Genomic DNA, 23,272 nt, shown 5'->3' on the forward strand with positions numbered 1-23,272 from the left:
TTACCATAGTGGCTTAAAAAGCTTGTGGGCTTGCCATTTCATCATAGGAAGGAGAGAAATTTATTCAAATTGAAAAATGTTGCCTTCCCTTTCGGTGCTGTTCCACGTGGAATAATTATCAGAGGTACTTCAAATAAAATTTCCTAGAGTCTGTTAGGATGTTCCTCCTCAAACATATTATTATCTCACCATGCAAAAAATGATGAAGCCCAGGGAGCCCTGCTCACATACATTCATTCATACATTGATCCATCCATCCATTCATTCACTGAACAGAATAAGCACAAGTAGGCAGGTGACCTGAAATATACAAAGGAGTATGGAACTTCTTTATTTCCTCTAAAGCTGTCCTCAGAGACTTTTCAAGAATGACAGAGAAGGAACAGGAAGTTGGAGACAGGAATGGGAATCTTATAAATTCATGTGCAGCCCTCACTCAAAAGAATCAAAAGGAAATCATGTATAAACTGGAAAAATAAACATATCACTGGCATTTTCTTCTACCAATGAAACTTAACCAAAATCATGATAGAAATTCAAGAATATATGTCAAGATCACATCATTCTATGAACACCTCATCCAAAACCTTAAGCCTTCGACCAAAACTTTGGAGTTCAGACTTCTGCCCCAAAGCTGAGATGTCTCCATTTGATCAAAAGCTGAACCTCACCATAATGGATCAGAGCAAAGAGCTAATATCAGTATAACTCTCACCCTCAACACTTCAGATACAGACATCCAGGACTTGCATCCCATGGGTTGTAAGTCCAGCCTTAACCAGACAAGTTTTCCTGATGAGAGAAGAATGAGGTCGGAGCACGAAGAGGTCAGGGAAAAATGGGAACAACTGACTAGAGAGTCAAACTTTCTCCAGCTACTTCTTCTTTGAGGGATTCAATGATTCCCAACATAGTGAATAAGTGTGTCTCTATCACCACACTAATTCATTAAAGAATGAGAGTTTGTGAAACTCTCTTTTGCTCACATTCCATTCCCTTGTCTTGCTGTCATAGAGTTTCTCTGGTTGGAAGGCTATATCCATATATATATTTAAACAGATTTAGTTCCAAATTTGATTTTATTTCCTTACAGGAGATCTGAAGGAAAGAGCACCTAATGCTAGGTGGCTATAATTCAGTTTTGCTCAAGGAAACAGGGAACAGGGAGAGAGTTAGATTAAGTGGGGAGCTCACAGCATTCATTTCTCCCAAATTACAGGCACCATTCACTAAACTTGCCTTCTTTAAGAAGGGTGCAGTGGTGGTGCTGGTCAAATTCAAACGCTGCAGTGTATTGCTGATAAAAATCTCTCTCCCTCCTAATAGATTAAAGATCTATGGCCTGGATTAGGATGTAGCACAGTTAAACCAACAGCCATCCAACCTGTATCACACAGGTGGAAACTTTAATGACAGGACAGACCAAATGACCCAGCCCCACATTTATAATTTCAGCATCCTCCTTCATACAACAGTTCCTTTGGATCTGTACATTAATCCAAAAATGGGAAATAAAATATTGCAAAATATTTTTGATGCAATTTGCCAGCCAAGGAGATGTCTCCATTATAAATGGAAAAGTCTTTGGGAATGGAAGAGACTGGGGAAGTTACTTGCGAGGCTGAAAGTGAACTGAGCACCATATATACCCATCTCTCAGAAACATTTAAAGTCTTTGGCAAATGTTACTGCCGCTTTCACTCCAGGCAGGTAGTGATCACTTACCATTGGCTCCACTCCTTCACCCAGAGGGCAGAGGTGTGTGGTAGGGTCCTTGTTGTTCCTGTCAGCTACCAATGAGGAATCAAGCTGAGGCTGCCTTGCATAAGTTGGTCAATGAAAATGAGCTCAGTCTGGGCTGAAATTTTGAATTGCTACAAGCAGAGTCCAAAATCATTGCTTGTGGAAAGGAAAGGAAAGGAAAGGAAAGGAAAGGAAAGGAAAGGAAAGGAAAGGAAAGGATTGTCGACTGAACACCCTTTATTCAGAAGAAGCAGTATACATCTTTATGAGCAATTTTAAAAAGTGTAGAAAAGGCTGCCTGGACATAATCAAGAATGGCAGCAAGAGTGAATGCCCTTGATAAATATTTTGAACACACAGCAACAGGAATTCCCTGGGCTGGAGTTAGATGTTTGGCCACCACTCATAGTTTCAGAAAGAGACAAACTAATTAGGCAAATCAAACCCAGAAAAGCCCTGGAAGGTCTTTTATAATTTTTATACCAAATTATTCTATCTGGTAGGTACGCTAGTCCTGGCCACTTAGAGTGAAATATCAATTTATATATCCTATGAGTGGGGTTGCCATAATTATCCCCATTTCTAGGATGAATAAGAAAGATGAGTGCCTTAATTAACCCCTGGTCAGCAAGCTGTACATGATACTGATCTGTAATTTATTCTTGAAGCTCCTAGACTTGCAGGAAGGGGAAAATGCCTTGGCAGATGAGCAGGTTGGTTTAAAGCAGAATGGTTTACTTTAGATCAGAGCTCAGTGCTTTACCATCTGATCCAAAAGTAGCTATATCTGTTGCTTTTATAGACATTAAAAGAGATTTAATTCAGTAACTAGGAAAATATTTGGTATAAATTCAAAGTCAATCCGCCCAGAGTCCCCTTTTTGGGGGAGATGGGCGGTGATGGAAATTTGAAATATAAATAAATAAATAAAGTCTTTTCAATGAATTGTCATCTCCTTACCTTCATACTTGCATTACACCATAACATCTCTCTGAAAATAAGGTGCAACCCTGTAGAACAGCTTTCAGGAGCAGTTCAGGTAGGAAGGCATGTGTGTAAGGAAGCTTCCTTGTCCTGCTCTCAAATTTTCCATCAAAGCTACAGGAGTATTTAACTAAGGAAGACCATTGTCTCCTGAAGTTCCTCAAGAAATTTCTGTCAGTAGGGTTATTGGAGGTCCAAGATGCCCAGAATTTCTAAGGAGAGCCACAAAAGCCTTATAGAAGGATCACTTATTACAGATCAACTTTGGGGAAATCAAGGTTGGATACTCTGAGAAAAAGTCAGAATTTTTGTCCTGGAGTATCAAGGGATACAGCACTGAGCAGGAGGCATGCCCCAAATATTTAGATTTGTTGTAAACTATACTGAAGTCAAATGCCCATTATTACTCATGCTTCCTTAAGCACTGAAAAGAGTTCATTGTCCCTTACTTCCTTCTTCTACTATAGAGGTGCAGAATATTTCCCAGCTATAAATAAACCTTAATAGATTAAGCTAATATAGGCAATGATGGCAATGCCTCTACAGAACCTAGCTAACCCCTGCGACACTAGACTGAAACCATTGCATCCATAGCTTAAATATGAACTGGGCACATGTGCAGAAAGGACAAATGCCAGAAACATGTCAAAAGATGCCTTCAGATATAAAGAACCAAGTCATAAAGAGCCAGAAGACATGCAAAAGAGATGCCATCAGAAGATGAACAAAGGGAAGCTGGATGCAAAGCACAAGGAAACCTTAATCCCTTTGACAGCTACCAAATCAACAAATCAATGAAACAAGGATTTTTAGGGATAAAAAGGTTATTTTTGAGTTGTTCTGAATCCGGTTTTGGCAGCTTCTGTTCCTCCAGCTAAGAGGCCAGACTTGAGTTGGATTTGGGTAAGTGGGGTGTGAATGAGAACAAGTGTCGGCACCTGGTCATTCGAGCATTCACACCATCACAGTCAAAAGGCTGAGGTTCCTTTAACCGTTTAATGAAGCAAAATGAACAGTACGGAAGTAAAGCTGCGAATGGAGAGTTCCCACTCAAACCTAGATTTAAAACTACATTCCCTCAGTTTGTTTCCTTTCCCACGAAAGCATGTCACCCCCCCTCCCATCCAGGTGGTGTTCCTGGTGTATCTCAATTCCTTGTCCTTGATGTCTTCCATAGCCATAATAACCCACTTCGCACTCCAACCTCACACCCCCTCCCATCTGGCAACACGGAGTCTACACCCACTGAGAAGGAAACGATGGCAGATCCTCCAATAAAGGGTTCTGTGAATCCTTTGATCGGGGGGATCTGACAACAAGTGAGTGTGGGTGTAATTGCATAAATCAATCAATAAAGTTTTATTGTGGATCTCTGTGTATTCCAATAAAACCTTGATTGTCTCAGTGCTTGGTTGAAAATGGTCTGTGAGTGTTTCCAATTCTTCTCCCTGCTGTCGACCAGGACTGTGAGATCCACATGCCTCAACAGATTGCATGACTGGAGCAAGCAATCTTATAAAAAGTATTTTGCAATACCCCATAGATTAATTTTTCTAATTTTGAGGTGATCAAACCACATTTCTAATAAAGTGACAGTTCATCTCTGACCTTGGATGGGTGGCACTTCCCCATTCAAGGTTGGTGCAAAACTTGGGGGGTCTTCCTGCACTCACAGCTCCTGCTCAATGAGAGTATGGCAGCTGTGACCTGGAAGGCTTTTGCACAGCTTCACCTGGTGTACCAGTTGTGCCCTCTCCTAGATCACTCATGCCTTAGTAACCTCATTGCTCAAATACTGCAATGCTGTCTACGTGGGGCTGCCCAGAAGCTTCTGCTGGTTCAGAATGCAGTGGCACAGGCAATGATCAGCATGCCTTGGTATCCCCATATAACACCTCTGCTTCGTGAGCTGCACTTGTTGCCAGTTTGCTTCTGGGTACAATCAAGGTGCTGGTTGTTACCTATAAAGACCTTCATGGCAAAGTATCTGTCCGGCCAATCTGATCTGTCATAGTTGGCATTCTCCAGGTTCCTTCAATTAAATCATGCCATCTATCTGGATCCCGGAAGCATACCTTCCCTGTAACAGCACCTGCCCTTTGGAATGAGGTTCACCCCAAGATCTGAAGAGCCCTCACCCTACTGGTGTTTCAAAGGGCCCTGAAGATCTGGCTCTTTGCCCAGGCCTTTGGCCCGAATGGCTGGAGCCTCCTTTTCACCTAGATGGATTTCCTTTGTTCCCATCCAGTTTTGTCATCCTGACAGCATATAAATAATAACAACCACAGCAATAACAACACCCCAGACTTAACAACTGTTGATAGGAAAAACAAAAAAGTCTGTATGGTGGACACTGCAATACCTGGAGACAGCAGAAGAGAAGAGAAAGAACTGGAGAAAATCACAAAAGAGAAAGACCTGCAAATAGAAGTAGAATGACTGTGGCAAAAGAAAGCAAAGATAGTACCAATAGTAACAGGGTGGGTGAAATTCCAAAACATCTGGAGCACCACTTGAACACCATCAGCATTGACAAAATCACCACCAGTCAATTGCAAAAGGCAATTGTAATTGCATTACATCCTGTGATGATACCTTTAATGTTATTAAACAACAACATCTACCTATCCCAGGTCCTTGGGAAGGACTTGATAGGTGGACAAAAGTGCCAAAACCAGCCTAAACATCTGGCTGGTTGTGCAACTAACCATAATAATAATGATGATAACGTTAGGTTGTTTATGTGCACTCAGCACCCAAATGGGGCTAAAGTGGGTAGAAAACCAAATAGGGACAAGGAAAAAGGACAAAAAAAATCTCCAATGATTAGCTAAAACTTAACTTTTTTATGCAAGACTTGAGCCCTTTGTCAGAAAGTTGGGGCCTCTCGAAAGCGGAACCCACCTATGTTATGGGGAGTAATAGGCTGTTCCTTGCAATATATTAAATTCCTTTTTCTTCCAGGTCAGAATGGAGTCCCAACTGATCTTAATAAAAACGGTCTACCTTTTGCACCATTGCTCCTTGTCCATGAATAACATACATATTTCCCAGGAGTTCTAGAACTTGCAGGCAACAGGTCACTGTGGACAAATTGCACTGCTAGCAAAGCTCTCCTAGATATTGCTGCTCTTGGGTTATGAAGATGCCACAGCAAAGCTTAAGCAAAACATTCTGAACAGGGAAACCCAGACTGAATTCAGCCCAGTTTTATCAATGGTTGAGCTGGAAAAGCATAACAATCATGTCCTACCACCTAGGTACCTCAAGCAGCTCACAGTTCCCACATAACACAGAGCTTCCATACCAAAGTGAGTTGACATCTTCTCTTCATCAGTTCTTGAGAATAAATTCAGAAAGATCCCCTTTGCTGAAACAACCTGTTCTTGTGAAGTGGTTACCAATGAAACATTGGCTCATATCCTATTATAGGGTGACTTTTAGAGAGACTCCCATAATTCTCTTTTAGTGTCAAACAAGGCACTAGAATCATGCTTGTAGCTAAATTGTATCAATAATTTGCAGGATTTGTTCAGTATTAACCATAGATTAAGCTATAGTAGACATCTTAGCTGATCTAACATAAGGGAGCAGCAAGATCATTGCAATGTGGTCTGTAGCTCATTCATCTATAATCGATCTTCATGGGTGTTCTGATGTGTTATTTCTAATATATTTTGTTTTATCTCATGTTCTTCACTTTTATTATTTCAGTATTGGTCAGGGTCTCTGTACAAATTATTTAATTGTGAGGTCTGTTACCTGGATTACTCACCTGATTGAATTATCAACATGTTTGTTTAGGATTTTTGTGTGCTTATTCTGCCTCTGCTAAAAATTATCCCATTAGCTCATTTATGCTACTTTCAACTTTTGCTTCCTACTTACTTGTTAGTGTATTTCATATACTAACAGGTCTCCTCTCCTCCAACCTCAAGTGAACAGGAAGAAGGAGGGAGAGTTCCTATGGATTTCATTCATTCATTCATTCATTCATTCATTCATTCATTCATTCTTGCACATTTCAAATTTTACAATGCAGTCCTCTGCTCAAATAAGAAAAATGCATCTTAGGGAAGAGAGTAGTTATTTTAAAGTTAATTTGATATGGTTTTTAAATTTAAATTGCAAACTGATGTGGAAATGTATCAGAAAAGACATGATGCTTTGCTTGTAGTTCAGTCATTCCAGAAAAAATAGAAACAGTCATATGATCCATCCTGCCATGCAAAAGAGCAGACCTTCTATTTCACTTTATTTATGAGATAGATATTATATAATTATTTAACCAGGTCATTCCAAAGCATAGGCCAGCCAAAACAGTGGCTAAAAGAACAAGGATAACTAAAAATGGAGCTTAACAAGGAGTAAAATGAAGAGATAAAAATTATTTACATGTATTAATGATGTGCAGAAGAGCATAATGATTCTTTATTACTGAGTACCAGGTTGCTAGAAAATTTAATTAAATAAGGGTACGTGTAATCTGCTTTTATATTCTGTTTGCTACGGAATATATTAACTTTGGGCTAATAAAAAATACAGGGGAAGAGGTAAAGATAACGCATGTGAATAAATTCCTCATTATTTTTTCATGCCCTCCACTCCCATTTATTGTTGAGCAATTTAAAGAGGCAAATGAAGTAAAAATGTAAATGTGTATTGTGTAGTACAGTGATTTGTTTTGTTTCCTTCTTCCTCATGTTCGCATTATATCCTTCTTCCTCAGCCGTCCTTCCGTTCTCCTCAGCACCCTACCCACAGCTTCCTTCACTTGATCATTCCTTAGACAATAGATCAGTGGATTGAGAAATGGAGTGACTGCGGTGTAGAAGAGAGTAACTATTTTAGTCATTTGTGGATGATTTTCTCCACCTAGGTGTACATACATGCCTATTGCTGAGCCATAGTAAAGGGCAACCACCACAAGGTGCATAGATATGGTAGAGAAGGCCTTCTTACTACTTTGTTGGTTAGAGAACTTTATCAGTGTGAGAATGATAGTGCCATAGGAAAGAATGACAAAGACTAAGTTGCCTAATATAATCAGAATATTCATGGAAAACTGACCGATAAGGGGAGCTTTTGTAAGTGGAGGGCAGGCTAGGGCCAGGAGGGGGTCTTGATCACATAAAAAATGATCAATGATATTGGGGCCACAGAAGGTCAGCCTGGAGATCAAAGTCACTGGGACAGCAAATCCCGAGAACCCAGCAATCCAGCAGCCAGCCACAAGCTTGAAACAGTTTTTTCGTGACATAATTGTTGGGTAGCGGAGTGGGTGGCAGATGGCCAAGAAGCGATCCAAGGCCATGGTAGAGAGGAAGAAGCATTCTGTGCTACCAAGTGAGAAGAAAATGTAGAACTGAAGGAAACAGGCTTGGAAGGAGATGATTCCTTGAGGAGACGCTAGATCAAAGATCATACGGGGCATGGTGGTGGTCACGTAGCACATCTCCATCCAGGAGAAGTTGCCCAAGAGGATATACATGGGCAGCTGGGCCAACTGGGCATCTACTTGTACCAGAGTGATAATCGTGATGTTTTCAATCAAAGTAATTATGTAAAGAATAGTAAAAAAGATAAGGAGGAGGAACCGCTTTTGCTGCCCACCCTCCAAACCCAGCAAAATAAATTCCTGGACTGTGGTCCCATTGGCCAGCTCCATCTGGAATCAGAAAAAAAAAGAGTAAAAATCACACATCATTAAAGAAGTATCATTTATAAATCTATCCACATGCTTCCATCTAAAAATACTTCATTATAGAGCTCCCCAATCTGCGACAAGGAAACCTTCTGGCATTGCTTATGGATAAATGTTCTAAAACTGGTGGGATTTTATCAGAGACAATGCTACTACCTCCTGGAGTTGGGTATTGTACCCCTTCCAACCAGCAATGGTAAATGTTTTTTGGTTTATTTACTGCCAACCCCCCCACCCCCCAAAAAATCAGCCTGATTTGTCATATGAGATACTGAAATACTTTTTCTTATTTTCTAATACAATGACAGATTCACAATCTATTTAGTGTTAGTGTTCCTTAATACTATGAATAATAATAATTGGCGGCACACTGCCTATTGGGGGTACCTGACAAGATCAACACTCTTCTTATCTTTGGTTTGTGATGATACCACTTAACGTAAAGGGCCGCACAGTTCTCAGCTAACAATGAAATTAAGCAGGACAGCTGCTTTTAATGATAAAGACAGCATCTTTGAAAGCATTGGGAGTTACTCAACCTTTGAGCAAGCTGCCAATCAAAGTTGCTAGGCAAGGTCGAAGGGGCCCTAGGAATGGGCCACAGACATTCTTGGGTGTTCTGCTTCAGTTTCTTCTCTCTTGAATTCTTTCTCATATGTACATTCTGTCTTGCTTTGTCTTCATGATTCCCCCCCTTGAAGATTGGACCCTTATATTTTGTCTTTCTTTCAACTTTTAAAAATGGGTACATGCAGAGTACAACTGAAGGCATGTCCAATATTTTCATTTTTCCAGATGTTGTCTAGGGGAAAATGAAGAGTGATCAGGGTACCACCTCTGATGAGTTCAAACAAAAAAATAAACAAAATATGTAACACTAAATTTGAGGATACTGGATTAAGGACTTACACTTAAAACATAAGCAATGCCCTGATGGATCCTATCCTGGCCCATCTAGTCCAACAGTCTGTTCTCACAATGGCCAACCAACTGCACGAGGAAGCCCATAGCCCCCCAGAAGTTGGCCTTCATTGGTCCCTGCCATCAAGGCTAATAGCCATGAATTGGTCCAACCCTTTTGTGAAACCGACCGAACTGGTAGCAAGCACTACATCTTGTGGTAGCAAATTCCAAAGTTGAATTAAGCGATGTGTAAAAAAAGAATTCATTTTCTCTATCCTGAGTCTTCCAAGAGTCAATTTCATTGGGTGACTTCTGGTTCTAATATTTGGGGAAGGGGAAAATAGCTTCTCCTTGTCTGCTTTATCCACACTGTGCATAATTTTATACCACTCAATCATTTCCCCTCTCATTCACCTCCTTTCTAGATTAAAAAGCCCCAAATGTCACAACCTTTCCTCATACAGGAGCTGCTCCAGCCCCTTGATCATCTTGGATGCCCTCCTCTGAACCTTCTTGAGATCCACCATATCCTTTTTGATGTGCAGCAACCAGAACTGCACACAATATTCCACATGCAGTCGCACCATTGTTACACATGAGGACATTATAATATTGGTGTTTCTATTTTCAGTATAGTTTCTTATTGTCCCTAACATGCTGTTGGTGTCCAATAATCCAACTCTCTACCACTGTTGCTAATCAGAATCCTGATCTAACTGAAAATGAAAAGCTTATTGCTAAAAGCAGGGCTGCTATAGAGAATCATAGTACTATGGATCCTTCCTTCCTACTTGGTTCTCTTTATGATTCTGAAAGAATCATATCAAAATTTTAAGAAAATAGAGGAAATGTTTTTTCCTCAGAATGTGGGACAACTTATCCCAGCCCGTGTCCTTTCCCTTGGCCACAATTCATTTTTCTTGTTTTACCTGTGTTGCATTTAAAGAGCTATTTCATCCAGCAGAAGTCTTTTTCAGTTGCAATACTCCAGTATGGTGTGATGACAATGTCTTTTTTGCCGTGTCTTCTTCAGTTAATGTGGCCAATGGGGGGGAGATCATAGACAAAGGTGAATAGCAACACTCTACTTGCCTGTGATAAGTATGTCTTAGCCTTTGGGAAGGTATCCCTCAAGATCACTTCATTATCCTCCAGAAGAGTATTTCATTGGGGATTGTCACCTTCTTCATAGAAACAACCATTTTCTAATTGTAAATACTTTCCTGAGTTCTTTGTTAGGCATAAGAACTTTGGAACAAGAAGATGTTATTTTAAATAAGCAATTCCCTTCACTTACATTTTGTTGTTGTACATTAAAGTTCTGTTTAGTTATTTGTGTGTGCAGAAGTGATGATGTGCATCCGTTCAGAGTTGGAGCAAGAGTGAAAACCAGCATCATCCACTTGATTCTGGCCTACTTACTGTCAGCTTTGTGTTCTCTCTTTCCTTGAGTGTGGAAAGAGATATTTCACCCATCAATGGTCTTGCAATGATCTCTGTGTCACAGTTTGCTGGGGAAATGCTTTCTTTTTTTCTTGCTTGAATCCTTTGTTAAGTATGAATTATTTTGAACATTTTGATTAGACAGAGATATCTAAATTTCACTTTTTTCCACTGAAATATACTTATCTTCCTGCTATATAGTGACTCTTTCCCCATTGGACCTTACTGTGGCACAACCATGCCCCAGCATTGCATAGTGGCATTTTTCCTATGGTGCATGAGTTTGATTTCATCTTGCCCCCAATCCAGGTGTTTAAATGGTCTCTAGTGATAGTGGTGTTAGAGTAAAAGTTGCCTTCCTATGGGCTTTCTTGCAAAATGGCTGCTGTGGGTCTTGTTTCTTCACAAAGTCACGGCCCTGGGAGATATCATCAGAACTTCAACACTGATCTATCAGAATAAAAATGGTCACTCCCTGGTTCCCCAAGCCACAGGATGCTCTGCTTACATTTGTTCTGGGAATGGGTGAAGAATATATATTACATATTTAGTAGTTATTGTACTCTTATTTTATTGCTTGAGCCAATTGCAATGAAATTTCTTTTTAATGTACACTTGGTGTATAGTGAAATGACAATAAAAGTCTATTCTATTCTGTTCTGTTCTGTTCTATTTAACAAAACACACACACACACACACAACACTGGGATGCATCATTCTCATTGTTTTTATTTTCTAAAAAAATGTTATGGAACAAGAACCATAAAACTGAAGGGGCTATTTGGGCATTGAATGCTGCTCAGTTGAAGAATCCAAATTAAAGCATGCCAGACAGAAGGTTGCCTGCCCTCTTGTTGAACACATCCAATGAAGTTGACACTTTTTCTAACGTTAACACGGAACCTGCCTTCCTGTGACTTAAATCCTTTCTTCTGTGTCTTGCACTCTGGGACAGTAGAAGACAGGCCTTGCTTTTCTATTGTGTGACATGGTTTCAGATATTTGAAGAATGCTCTTGTATCTCACTCTCAATGGTACACATGCTCAATTCCTTCATCTCTTTTCAGGGGAAAATCTGATCATATTTGTGGTCCATCTCTGAACCTGTTTTTCTCTGACTACTTGAAGTGTATTGACCAGAAGTGGACACAGTATGCGAGTGAAAAATTGTAATTTTTATAGACACACACACACACACACACACACAAACACACATAGTGTATGTGTGTGTGTGTATTTATAGTGTGTATGTGTGTATGTGTGTGTGTGTATGTGTGTGTGTGTGTATATATATATATATATATATATTATACAGACACACAGACACAAGCAGCGTAAATGTGCACTGCCCCTTTTTGCAGCCACACAAAATACAAACTCATATTCAGTCTCCAGTTAATATTCCAAGATCACTTTAGCCATTACTAAACTAGATATTCCCTATCATATAACTGTTCATTTGTTCTTTGTTTCCTAAGTGAAGTTTCCTCTGTTAAATTTCATTTTGTTAATTTCAGCCTATTTCTCTAGGCTCATTAAGATTTTGAATTTTATATCTGTCTTCTAGGACATGAGCTGTTTCACTCAGTTTGGGTTCATCTGGAAATAAAACTTCTCTCAATTTCTCTGTTCAAGTCACTTAAAATGATAGAAGAATAGAGGACCCAGAATTGGCCCTTATGGTACTCTGTGTGGGCATTATGAAGTTCATGTAGTAACCAAAGGCCTGCTTGGACATTGGAATTTTGCTTTTCAAGATGACATAAATGCTGTTTTATTACAGAAGCATGCCCTTGGTTTAGATTGTCTATATGTTTTGGTGCTTGAGTTTGATTTTGCTTGTATCTTTCTTCTGCAATTTTTAGACTATTCCTTGTTCCATATCAGTCTCCCCTTTCTCCTTAGCAATCTGCCCACTGCTTCTTTCACTTGATTGTTCCTCAGACAGTAGATCAAGGGGTTGAGAAAGGGCGTAATGGCAGTGTAGAAGAGGGTCACTGCCTTAGTGACATCTAACTGACTTTCCCCACCTGGTATTAAGTACATCCCTGCCACTGAGCCATAGAAAAGTGAGACCACAATTAAATGGAAGGAAACAGTAGAAAAGGCTTTCCTACGACTGCCTTTGTTGGTGGCCTTCATTAGAGTGAAAATCACAGTGCCATAGGACAGAACAACAAATGTCATATTACCTAGGAGCAGACCATTGAGACAAATCTGACTCAAAATGGCAGCTTTTCCAAGTGGAGGGCAAGCCAAGGATAGGATTGGACCACAGTCACACAAAAAGTGATTAATGACATTGGAGCCACAAAAGGACAACCTAGAGATCAACGTTGCTGGAACAAGGTACCATGTAAAACCAAGAATCCAGCAAACAGCCACCAGAATGTAGCAGACGTTTTGAGACATAATATGTGAGTAGTGCAGCGGGTGGCAGATGGCCAGATACCGATCTAAGGCCATGGCTGAGAGGAAAAAACATTCAGTGCCACCAAGGGAGAAGAATATGTAGAACTGGATGAAACACTCATTGAAAGAAATGATCCCACCAGGGACTGCTAAATCAAAGAGCATGCGAGGCACTGTGGTGGACACATAGCACATTTCCAGCCAGGAGAAGTTGCTCAGCAGGATATACATAGGCAGCTGGCCCAGGTGGGTGTCCAGAAGCACCAGGCTAATAATGGTGATGTTCTCAGCCAAGGTGAGCACGTAGAGAATAGTGAAAAAGATGAGGAGCAGCAAGCGGTTGTGCAGTCCAATTCCAAACCCTAATAAAACAAATTCCTCAGCTGAAGTCCAGTTGGTTGAATCCATCTGGAATGAGATAAGAATTGACATCTTGACCCACATTCTGTTACCTCATCTTACCAGTCACCTTCCAAAAGTACAAACTAAGCAAATATTCAAGTTTGTGTATGAAATAGGATGGGGTGGATAGAGTGTGCACCAAGGTTCACGACTTTAAATTGTGCTGTCACGTTGCATTAATCAGTTGGTGCAAACAAAATGAACTGAATTATGTAGCATGTTATAGCAATATTGACCAAACATATTGTTTAAGGTAGTCATTTGAATAGTATACCTACCATATTAAAATAATTCTTAAAAAGAAAGAAAGGGAAATCGGAATTATGAGATGGTTATTCTGTATCAGCAGCCCTTAGTATGGTTTCCTTCAGATGAATTTGACCATCATTTCTGGAGATGACGAAGTTTTTGATTTTAGCAGTCTGTCTGTAATGAGCAAAGGAGACATCAGCATGACTCTACCATTTGTCATAGGCCTAGCCTATACTAGAGGTTTATCATTTCTCCCTCATTTTATTTATTTATTTATTTATTTAAAACTGAAATACTTTGACCACATAATGAGAAGACAGGACACCCTGGAGAAGATGCTGATGCTAGGGAGAGTGGAAGGCAAAAGGAAGAGGGGCCGACCAAGGGCAAGGTGGATGGATGATATTCTAGAGGTGACGGACCCGTCCCTGGGGGAGCTGGGGGTGTTGACAACCGACAGGAAGCTCTGGCGTGGGCTGGTCCATGAAGTCACGAAGAGTCGGAAGCGACTAAACGAATAAACAACAACAATTCATTCATTCATTCATTCATTCATTCATTCATTCATTCATTCATTCATTCCATGTATTTTGCCCATCTATCCAAGAAACTCAGTGAAGAAACAAAGCAAAGGATTACATTAACATGAGAAACAACCAAAACAGCATTGAGGCTCAAGAAAAACACTAACCCTTAGATACGTGCACTCGTTCTGGAGCACCCATTACTGTCCCACCCCTCCCTCCCATTGTAGGATTTGCTGAATATTTAGTAACTTTGAAATCTGTATGAAAGAGAAATTGGAGTTAATACACAAGTTACCTTGTACATACAAATACACGCACATATTGTGATACCACTGGGTACAATTCATAACTACTGATACTTGACAGGGGAGGGTAAGCTGACTATTGACTTAAGTTTTGGGGTGATAGAGTTCTGCCAAAGACTTTACCAAGGATGTCAACAGCCCGAAAGAGATGGGGAGGCCTATGATTTGGCAGCCAAGACTGAGCTAAATGAAATGAAAGGAATAAAGCTGCCTATGACCAACAGGTGAGAAAACAAGAAGCATCCTAGAGCACAGAAGTTTGCTGAAAAATGGGAGATTACCAGTGATGCACAAAATCACTAATAGGTGGAAAGACACCACCTATGTAATAAAGGAGAAGTGGAACAATTTCAGTGTCTCCCAGCCCTGGGACGGAGGCAGTGACAAACCACTTCCAAAAAGGTTCCCAAGGAAACTGCAGGGACTAGTCCAGGCAGTCTCCAGGAGTCAAGAATGACTTGAAGGCAAACACACACACACACACACAGAAGAAAGAGATCTCCCCTCTGGAAGGCAAACACACACACACACACACACACACACACAGAGAAAGAGATCTCCCCTCTGTAAGGCAAACATACACACACACACACACACACAGAGAGAGAGAGAGAGAGAGAGAGAGAGAGAGAGAGAGAGAGAGAGAGAGAGAGAGAGATTCCCCCCCAAACAACCTTAAGGATTCATCTACTCACCTAGTCTTTCCTTGTATGACTGTTTGAGATGTACTTCTATTTCACTTTTAGCAAGGGTGACCTAGAGCTAAGCAGCTTCTTGAAGGACAGATCAGAGATACTGGTAAGCAAAACCCTCTAGTCAACCAATGGCACAGCCATATTTCCTGTTTGCACTGGTGCAAGGGTAGTCCTGCAACTATTTCTGGAGTACAGAAATGCACTACGTCCTCACAGCCTGCTGTCAAGGGAACCTCTGCTGCAGTTTCTTGTTCCACTAGAAGAAAAGGGGTGTTTTGCAGCCCTGCAAAGAAGCTGCTCCGTAGCTTCACTGTAGGGATGCCATCAGAAGTAGCCAACAGCCCTGCAAGGAAGGCCTGGACAGCTTTTGCATGGGCTGCTGGCTGCAAAGTTGCTCCCATCCCACCGCCAACAGGGGAAATGAGCTTTTCCCAGTTATTCCTTCTTCTTTCCCCCGCTTTGCCTGAGTGGCGGGAGCAGAGTTTCAGAGAGGGAGGAACAGCTCCTTGGTCGCTTGTTCCCTGAGCCATGAAGTGATCATTGCATGGGCTGGAGAACTGGCAATAGAAGACCTGCTATCCCACTTCTCCCCCATAAAAAGAGGTGGGGAAAGAAGGTGGGAAAGAGCTTCTTCTCCCTGACTGCCTCTCTTGCCATGGGCAGCGGGAGAAATAGGGGAGAAAATTGGGGGAGACAAGCAGCAGAGAATGGGACATTTGGTGCCCATCCTCTGATCCCATGGAATGACCATCACTTGGCCTCAGAGAAGTGGCAGGAGAGGAACTGCAGGTCTCCTGCTGCCAGTTATCAGCACCAAGTGAAGTGTTCCCCACATCCTCTCTCTCTTCCCTTGGGCTCTCAGGACAGACTGAAGCCCTGTCCTGTTCCTGAGCAGCACTTCTTGAAGCTGGCAGTGTTTTCCACCTGCTCCCACACAGTATAACTGCACTTTAGTTGATTTAAATGACTGCGCACTTGATAGCTACCGTGTGGAAGCTGCATATCTTGCTCTCTGGCATCTTTGAGTATATCACGTCCTTGGCTAAAAGATGTGCCAACTATTGCTTTAAAAATCTGTTCCCAAAGGTAGAAAAGTTGTTACAAGCTTTCGGTGTTCTTTCCTGCCAGCTGTAGAAATGGATGGCCTTTTCACTGAGGCAGGTCTGATGTCAGTTTTATAGAGATCAAGGTATAGGACTGCCAGCTCCTTTGACGGTAAAATATGCTGACATCTCTGCAACGGCGTCCATTGTTGCTTTTGGCTGATACAATCCAAGAGATTAAAAAAGAAACAGCTTCCCCCTCCCCCTCCCCCCACATACAACCCATAACAAGTCATAATTTGCAATCTTCTGTGCTCTGGGTCACCACATGCATATCTATTTTTGTTAAGTTCAATGTGTGGTGAGAACCCAGTCTCTAAATAGTAAATCTACTGAAACTATCCAAATCTTGCAGACCCAGAGATCAATGTGCCAGCTCCTATGATAGTAAACTATGCTGACATCTCTGTAGCGGTGTCCATTGCTGCTTTTGGCAGATGCAAAAGAAACAGCTTTCCCCCTCCCCCCACATACAACCCATCACAAGTTGTGTTCTAGTGAAGACCATGTCCTTTCTCATTGGACTCACCAATACAGTGTGAAAGAATGCCTTATCTTCCCCTGAAAATATCATTCCAATGGAATAAGGTTGTTTTTATTACCAAGCTGATGGAACTCAACACGAGTTCCATAGGGGTGACATATTGCCTACCTGCTTTCTCCTTTCAAATCACTACAGCAGATAGATTTTTTACAACTGGGGCTATAGAATAAGTTTTGAAGAAACTATGGTAACTATGCTAACAGCCTCGTGTGGCGCAGAGCGGTAGGTGGCAGTATTGCAACCGAAACTCTCCCCATGACCCGAGTTTGATCCCAGCGGAAGGTGGATTCGGGTAGCCGGCTCAGGTCGACTCAGCCTTCCATCCTTCTGAGGTTGGTCAAATGAGCACCCGGCTTGCTGGGGAAGGTGATGACTGGGGAAGGCAATGGCAAACCACCCCGCTCTACAGTTTGCCAAGAAAACGTCACGAAAGCGGCGTCCCCACAAAGGGTCAGCCATGACTCAGGGCTTGCACAGGTGACCTTTCACCTCATGGTAACTTGGTGCCTTAGGTTTGTTTGTTTTGAAGAACAGCCCTGAGTTCAGAAAGGAGAAAAAGAAATTCCCAAGAATGCTATTTCACACACCATATACTGTAACTAATGAAATTTGCTGCTCTCTTGCTACAGTGCATTTGTGGCTTTTCAGGGTCAGATACACTAATACAGGATGAATCTATCAATGCTTATTACAAGCCACCATGGCTAGCAGGCGGAGCCTCTGTGAAAATATCTTTCCAATGGAATCAGGAGTTACGTGACTTTAGTGGTGAGTTTCTGGATAGGTTTCCACAGGAATGACTCAAATTTGGCATTTGTAATATATTCTCTACCTGCTTGTTCCTTTCAACTCACTACAGACACAGCACTGTAATTTTTTTTAAAAAAAGAGGTGAAATAGCATGACTTCTGAATTGCTTCAGAAACAATTTGCCTTAATTCTAATTCTGCTTTTTACTGAGCCCTTGCAGTCTCCAAAGAATGAAAGAGCTATGCTCCATTGACAGGCAAGAATAACGTGGATTATAGATTGAGCATTTATTCTACTTCAACCTGTACAATAACTAAAAAAATAGCAGGTTTTCTAGGGATGTCCTTCTAGGGCCTTCCTGCAAGAAGAAAGGGAAGAAGCAGTTGAAATGGTCTGGCTTAATATAGCCCCATGGAAAACAAGGAGCATCCTAGAGCACAGAAGTTTGCTGAAAAATGGGAGATTACCAGTGATGCACAAAATCACTAATAGGTGGAAAGACACCACCTATGTAATAAAGGAGAAGTGGAACAATCTCAGTCTCTCCCAGCCCTAGGAAGGAGGCAGTGACAAACCACTTCCAAAAAGGTTCCCAAGGAAACTGCAGGGACTAGTCCAGGCAGTCTCCAGGAGTCAAGAATGACTTGAAGGCAAACACACACACACACACACACACACAGAAGAAAGAGATCTCCCCTCTGGAAGGCAAACACACACACACACACACACACACAGAGAAAGAGATCTCCCCTCTGTAAGGCAAACATACACACACACACACACACACACACAGAGAGAGAGAGAGAGAGAGAGAGAGAGAGAGAGAGAGAGATTCCCCCCCAAACAACCTTAAGGATTCATCTACTCACCTAGTCTTTCCTTGTATGACTGTTTGAGATGTACTTCTATTTCACTTTTAGCAAGGGTGACCTAGAGCTAAGCAGCTTCTTGAAGGACAGATCAGAGATACGGGTGAGCAAAACCCTCTAGTCAACCAATGGCACAGCCATATTTCCTGTTTGCACTGGTGCAAGGGTAGTCCCGTAACTATTTCTGGAGTAGAGAAATGCACTACGTGCTCACAGCCTGCTGTCAAGGGAACCTCTGCTGCAGTTCCTTGTTCCACTAGAAGAAAAGGGGTGTTTTGCAGCCCTGCAAAGAAGCTGCTCCGTAGCTTCACTGTAGGGAAGCAGTTGAAATGGTCTGTCTCAATTTAGCCCCATGGTTGCATTTATTAAAATCAGAAAAAACATTTAAGGTAGAACGTGCCTGTATAAGACTTCCTATTTAATAAGATTATTCTGCTAAGTCAACACATTTCAATCATATATTGCCCAGGAATTACCTTCCAAGTGGCACAACATCATCTTACCTTGGTCCTTCTCAAAGGTGTAGCTCAGCCACCACGAAGGATCTGCTGATGATATAAATTATGATGTGCTTGATGGTGAGAAATTGTTTGGTAGGATTCTCATCAGAGGACCGTGGTAGGGGGCTGTCACCAAAGGATCTCCCCAAGCACACAGACAAACTAACTTGTGAAATCAGAAAGGAGTTAATCTGAAAATCTTCCTGGCATGAGTTCCCCAGCAGTTCCAAGCTTCATTTCTTCAACCACATTGACTCCTGTTCTACCAACCACCACTGCAGGCTTTCCAAGGTGAGGCTCCCTTGGACAGTTCACCTGTGAAAACATTCCAAGCTTTGTGGCCTCTTCTCTTACTGTCTGTGGAAGCTGTCAAGTTTTCATAAGATGATACAGTAATTCCGGTGAGATTGGTACAGCCCCTTTCCTAAAGGTTATTAAAAGTTTGCTGCTCCTGATCTTGACCTGAAGAACTTAACAATGGGAAAGAAAGTTCTTTGAATATCTCACAGTTAAAATACAGAATACCAAGCAGTGTGTTTATGACACTTATTTTTTAATTACCATACCAATAAATCATAAATCCCCCAACCATTCCATTCACAGAATATAAATAAAGCAACTGATATTCATCAGCTATAAAAATAGATTACTAAAAAAAAAAAATCCCAGAAGAAGGCAATAGTAGATGATTTCGGTACTGCTGCCAAGAAAATGACACAGATGTGTCTGTCTGGACCGCAGGAATCAAAGTTGCTCAATAGATACATGTCTGTGTGCATCTAATGAGCTTAACTGAGATTTTATAAGCTCTTTTCCAGCAATGGACGTGCAATGATAAAAACGTAGATTTTTTTTGCCAGATTGTCTAAGCAGGTTTCTGGGTATTGATTTTGGTGTAGGATCATTTCTCCTTTGCTACAAGATATTCTCCTGCTGACCAAAGTGCTAAGCGCCCACATGCTTTTGCCGTTTGGCAAAGTAATCCCTGTTCTTGCTAACCATAATCTATATGCCCAAACAATCTGGGTGATGCTGAACAAACCATCTGTCAGGACCAATTCCTAAATCTGGGCTGTGGTCACCTTAAATAAGAATGATTGGAAAAATAGATAGCTTTATATTTTTCCAAAAATACAAACAAACTTATATTAGGAGTACATGATCTGTCATTTTGTTATAGATTTATTTGCTTGCTTACACAATTTATACCCCACCTGATTCCACAAGCTTCATTCAGCTCACATAATAATATCACCAATCAACAAAAAGGTCCTTTAAAGCAACAGCCATTACAACCGCACAATATGATTGGTGTCTCAAGGCCCAAAACTCCTTGAAATAGCAATATCTTTAGATCTACCTGGAATTCTATAAGTGGGGCTCCATCTAAATCCCAGCCAGTAGGTTATTGTGGAATGATTGGGGTCTCCCCAGAAAAAAGCCTTCCTTGTAGCCCCTCACCCTCGAACATCCCAAGGAGAGGGAACCAGTAGCATCACAGTACTTCCAGGTTGAAGACACTGGTAAAAGGGATCCTAGCCTTATGGGACTTTATAGGTGAAAACCAATACAATATGGTTCTTAACAGATGAAACTAATGTTGTTCAGAGAACATTTACACTGTAATCAACCCTTTCAACAATCTGGGTCACCATGTAAAGATTTCTTTATTCTTTCTGTTTCCAACTATTCAAAATCAGAAGTGGACTAATATTCTTCAGATTCCACCCTAAAAAGTGAGGATGCTCTTTTAATTGAAATGTAGCATGTGAAGAACCCTGGAATGCTATCTGAAGATGTGAAAGTTAAAAGATTTCCCAGGCATCCAATTCACAGGAAGGTTCCTATTCCCATCCTGCTTTTCCAGAGTAAAGAATAACTATTGATATGAATATTGGGAATATGCCATAAAATCATTTGAAAGTTCTATATGGATGTTCTTACTCCTGTTCAGTAAACTTTTCCAAGCATCTCCCACTATTGTGGGCATACACTGGCCACCATATTTTGTATAATTAGATTCTTAGACTACCAATCTGCTTCATTGAGAAATGCTTTTCCATACAAAGGCTCCAGGCTAGAAACCACGAGACCGTGAGTTTTACTCCCACCTTAGGCATGAAAGCTGGCTGGGAGACTTTGGGAAGGAAGAAGTATTAGGTATTTTCCCCACCGTATTATTTATAAAAATAATAAAGGCAGGATAATATATATATGTGTGTGTGTACATGCATGTGTGTACGTGTGTATATATATTCAAAGTATAAGTGGTTTGTTGGCCAAAAGTTAATTTGCATGATAAAGCTTTCTTGGGTGAGACTTAAAAACCCTAGATAGTTAATCCCTTGAAATAGATCAATTTCATATATGAATTTAAAGAGAGAGAAGTCAAGAAGCCAGTATTGTATATTCATTTTTATTCAAAACCCCCATATGATCCTGAATTTCAGTTCATATGTCCCAAATTCAAACTAGATCTTTTTCATCAAATACATGATAAGCTGAGAAGAGATTGCCAAAGACTGTATTTTGTTCACATTCAGACAGATTTCTTCAATATTTTAACAATATGGGTTGTGTTTGTTCTTGGAAGACCTTACAACGCAATCCGATTAATGTTGATTCAAAATAAAGTCTCCTGGATTTCTTCGGAGAATATTCCAGAGTATGTTGTCTTTGCTTTCTGAAGTATATGAGAGAGATGTAGATTCATCTGAGAAATTTTCGAGTTTTTTGTAAGCTGTTGGTTCCCAGAGTGTCGTGTTCACCGTTTCAATGTGCATTGTACATCGTAACGTTTCGCATGTCAAGTTGCTGACGCGTGTTCTGTTTGGGAGGGGCTGGGAGGAGTCCTTCTGCTGGGTTTGTTATCTGTATTCAGTTGAATGGAATGTGTTTGGGTTATCTAGGGTGTTCAAGGTTTTCTTCCCAGGAGATCGGCAGAACTCGTTACCAGCACCTGGGATGGGTAATTTGAAACAATTGGGCGAGGGATTACGTTTGCACCGAGGGGTTTTTAGTTTGTATTTGGCGTGCTTTTGCTCATTCTCAGCTTTCTTTGTATTTGCATACTATTCTTTAATAAACCAGATCTTATTAAGCTCCTGCTTGTGAGTCTGAGTATATCAGGATAGGCAATCATTACACAGAGACCTTCTCCGAAAGATTCAGATTCCTGGCAAACATTAATTAGGTAAAGCTTTGTTTCAGGATATTTTAAAAACATGTTCAGTGTTGGTAGAATGGGAGAGGTCACTCCCTTGGCCCTTCCTTTGTGGGTTCAACTTTCTCCCCCACCTGCCCTGTTTAACACCTACATGAAACCACTGGATGAGGTCATCTGCCAATTTTGGGGTCAGTGTCACTGATATACTGATGATACCCAATTATATCTCTTGACCCCAAGCTGGCAAAGAGATGCTGTAGAGGTACCTAGAGGCTGTGCAGGTCTGGATGGGGAGAAGCAGACTTCGACTTTATCCTACCAAGACTGAGTGGACATGGATATTATGGCCCCCCAAGATCCATGGATTTTCCACCTTCAATCTTGGATTGCACTTCGTGATTCAAGAGTGGTGCACAGTCTGGGGGTTTTCTTGCACTTACAGCTCCTTCTAGAAGAACAAGTGGAAGTTGTGGCCAAGAAGGTATTTGAACAGCTTCTTGTGCACCAGTTGTGCCTCTCTTGGATCAGGAAGCCCTTCAGACAGCCAATCATGATCCAGTAAACTTGGGGCTTAACTACTGCAGTGCGTTGCACATGGGGCTGCTCTTGAAGAATATTTGGATGCTTCAGCTGGTCCAGAATGCAGTGGCATGGGAAGCGATGAGCGTGCCCCTTTTTTGTGACCTGCATGCATTGCTAGTATGCTTCCCGGTGAAATTCCAGGTGCTGGTTTCAAATTGTAAAGCTGTACATGGCATACAGCCAGGTTATGTGAGGGACCACTTATCACCCATGGCATCTGCCCAGACAGTAAGAGCTGGCAGAGTTGGTGTGCTTCAAATCCCTTCGATTAACAAATATCATCTATTCAGACCCAAGAAGCAGGCCTCCTGGGACAAGATCTCTCCCAAGATCGGTGTTGCTCCCACCTGATGTTGTCAGGAAGGCCTTGAAGATCAAGCTGTTCTCT

The 23,272-nt window shown here is 41.3% G+C and overlaps 2 protein-coding genes across 2 annotated transcripts; both read right to left on the minus strand.

The window, feature by feature from the left end:
* Positions 1–7,426: 7,426 nt before the first annotated feature.
* On the minus strand, positions 7,427–8,395 carry LOC134496847 (olfactory receptor 11H6-like). The gene has a single exon (XM_063302561.1). The coding sequence runs from the start codon at positions 8,393–8,395 to the stop codon at positions 7,427–7,429; it is 969 nt and encodes a 322-aa protein (XP_063158631.1).
* A 4,248-nt stretch (positions 8,396–12,643) lies between these two features.
* Positions 12,644–13,606, minus strand: LOC134496848 (olfactory receptor 11G2-like). The gene has a single exon (XM_063302563.1). The coding sequence runs from the start codon at positions 13,595–13,597 to the stop codon at positions 12,644–12,646; it is 954 nt and encodes a 317-aa protein (XP_063158633.1). The 5' UTR covers positions 13,598–13,606.
* Between the last annotated feature and the right edge of the window lie 9,666 nt (positions 13,607–23,272).

The sequence above is a fragment of the Candoia aspera genome, chromosome 4 (genome assembly GCF_035149785.1).
Source record: "Candoia aspera isolate rCanAsp1 chromosome 4, rCanAsp1.hap2, whole genome shotgun sequence".
In the NCBI taxonomy this organism is placed as follows: Eukaryota; Metazoa; Chordata; class Lepidosauria; order Squamata; family Boidae; genus Candoia; species Candoia aspera.

What these genes read in the sequence shown, in the direction of transcription:
- LOC134496847 (XM_063302561.1), bottom strand. Translation starts at nt 8,395, where the DNA reads ATGGAGCTGGCCAATGGGACCACAGTCCAGGAATTTATTTTGCTGGGT.
- LOC134496848 (XM_063302563.1), bottom strand. Translation starts at nt 13,597, where the DNA reads ATGGATTCAACCAACTGGACTTCAGCTGAGGAATTTGTTTTATTAGGG.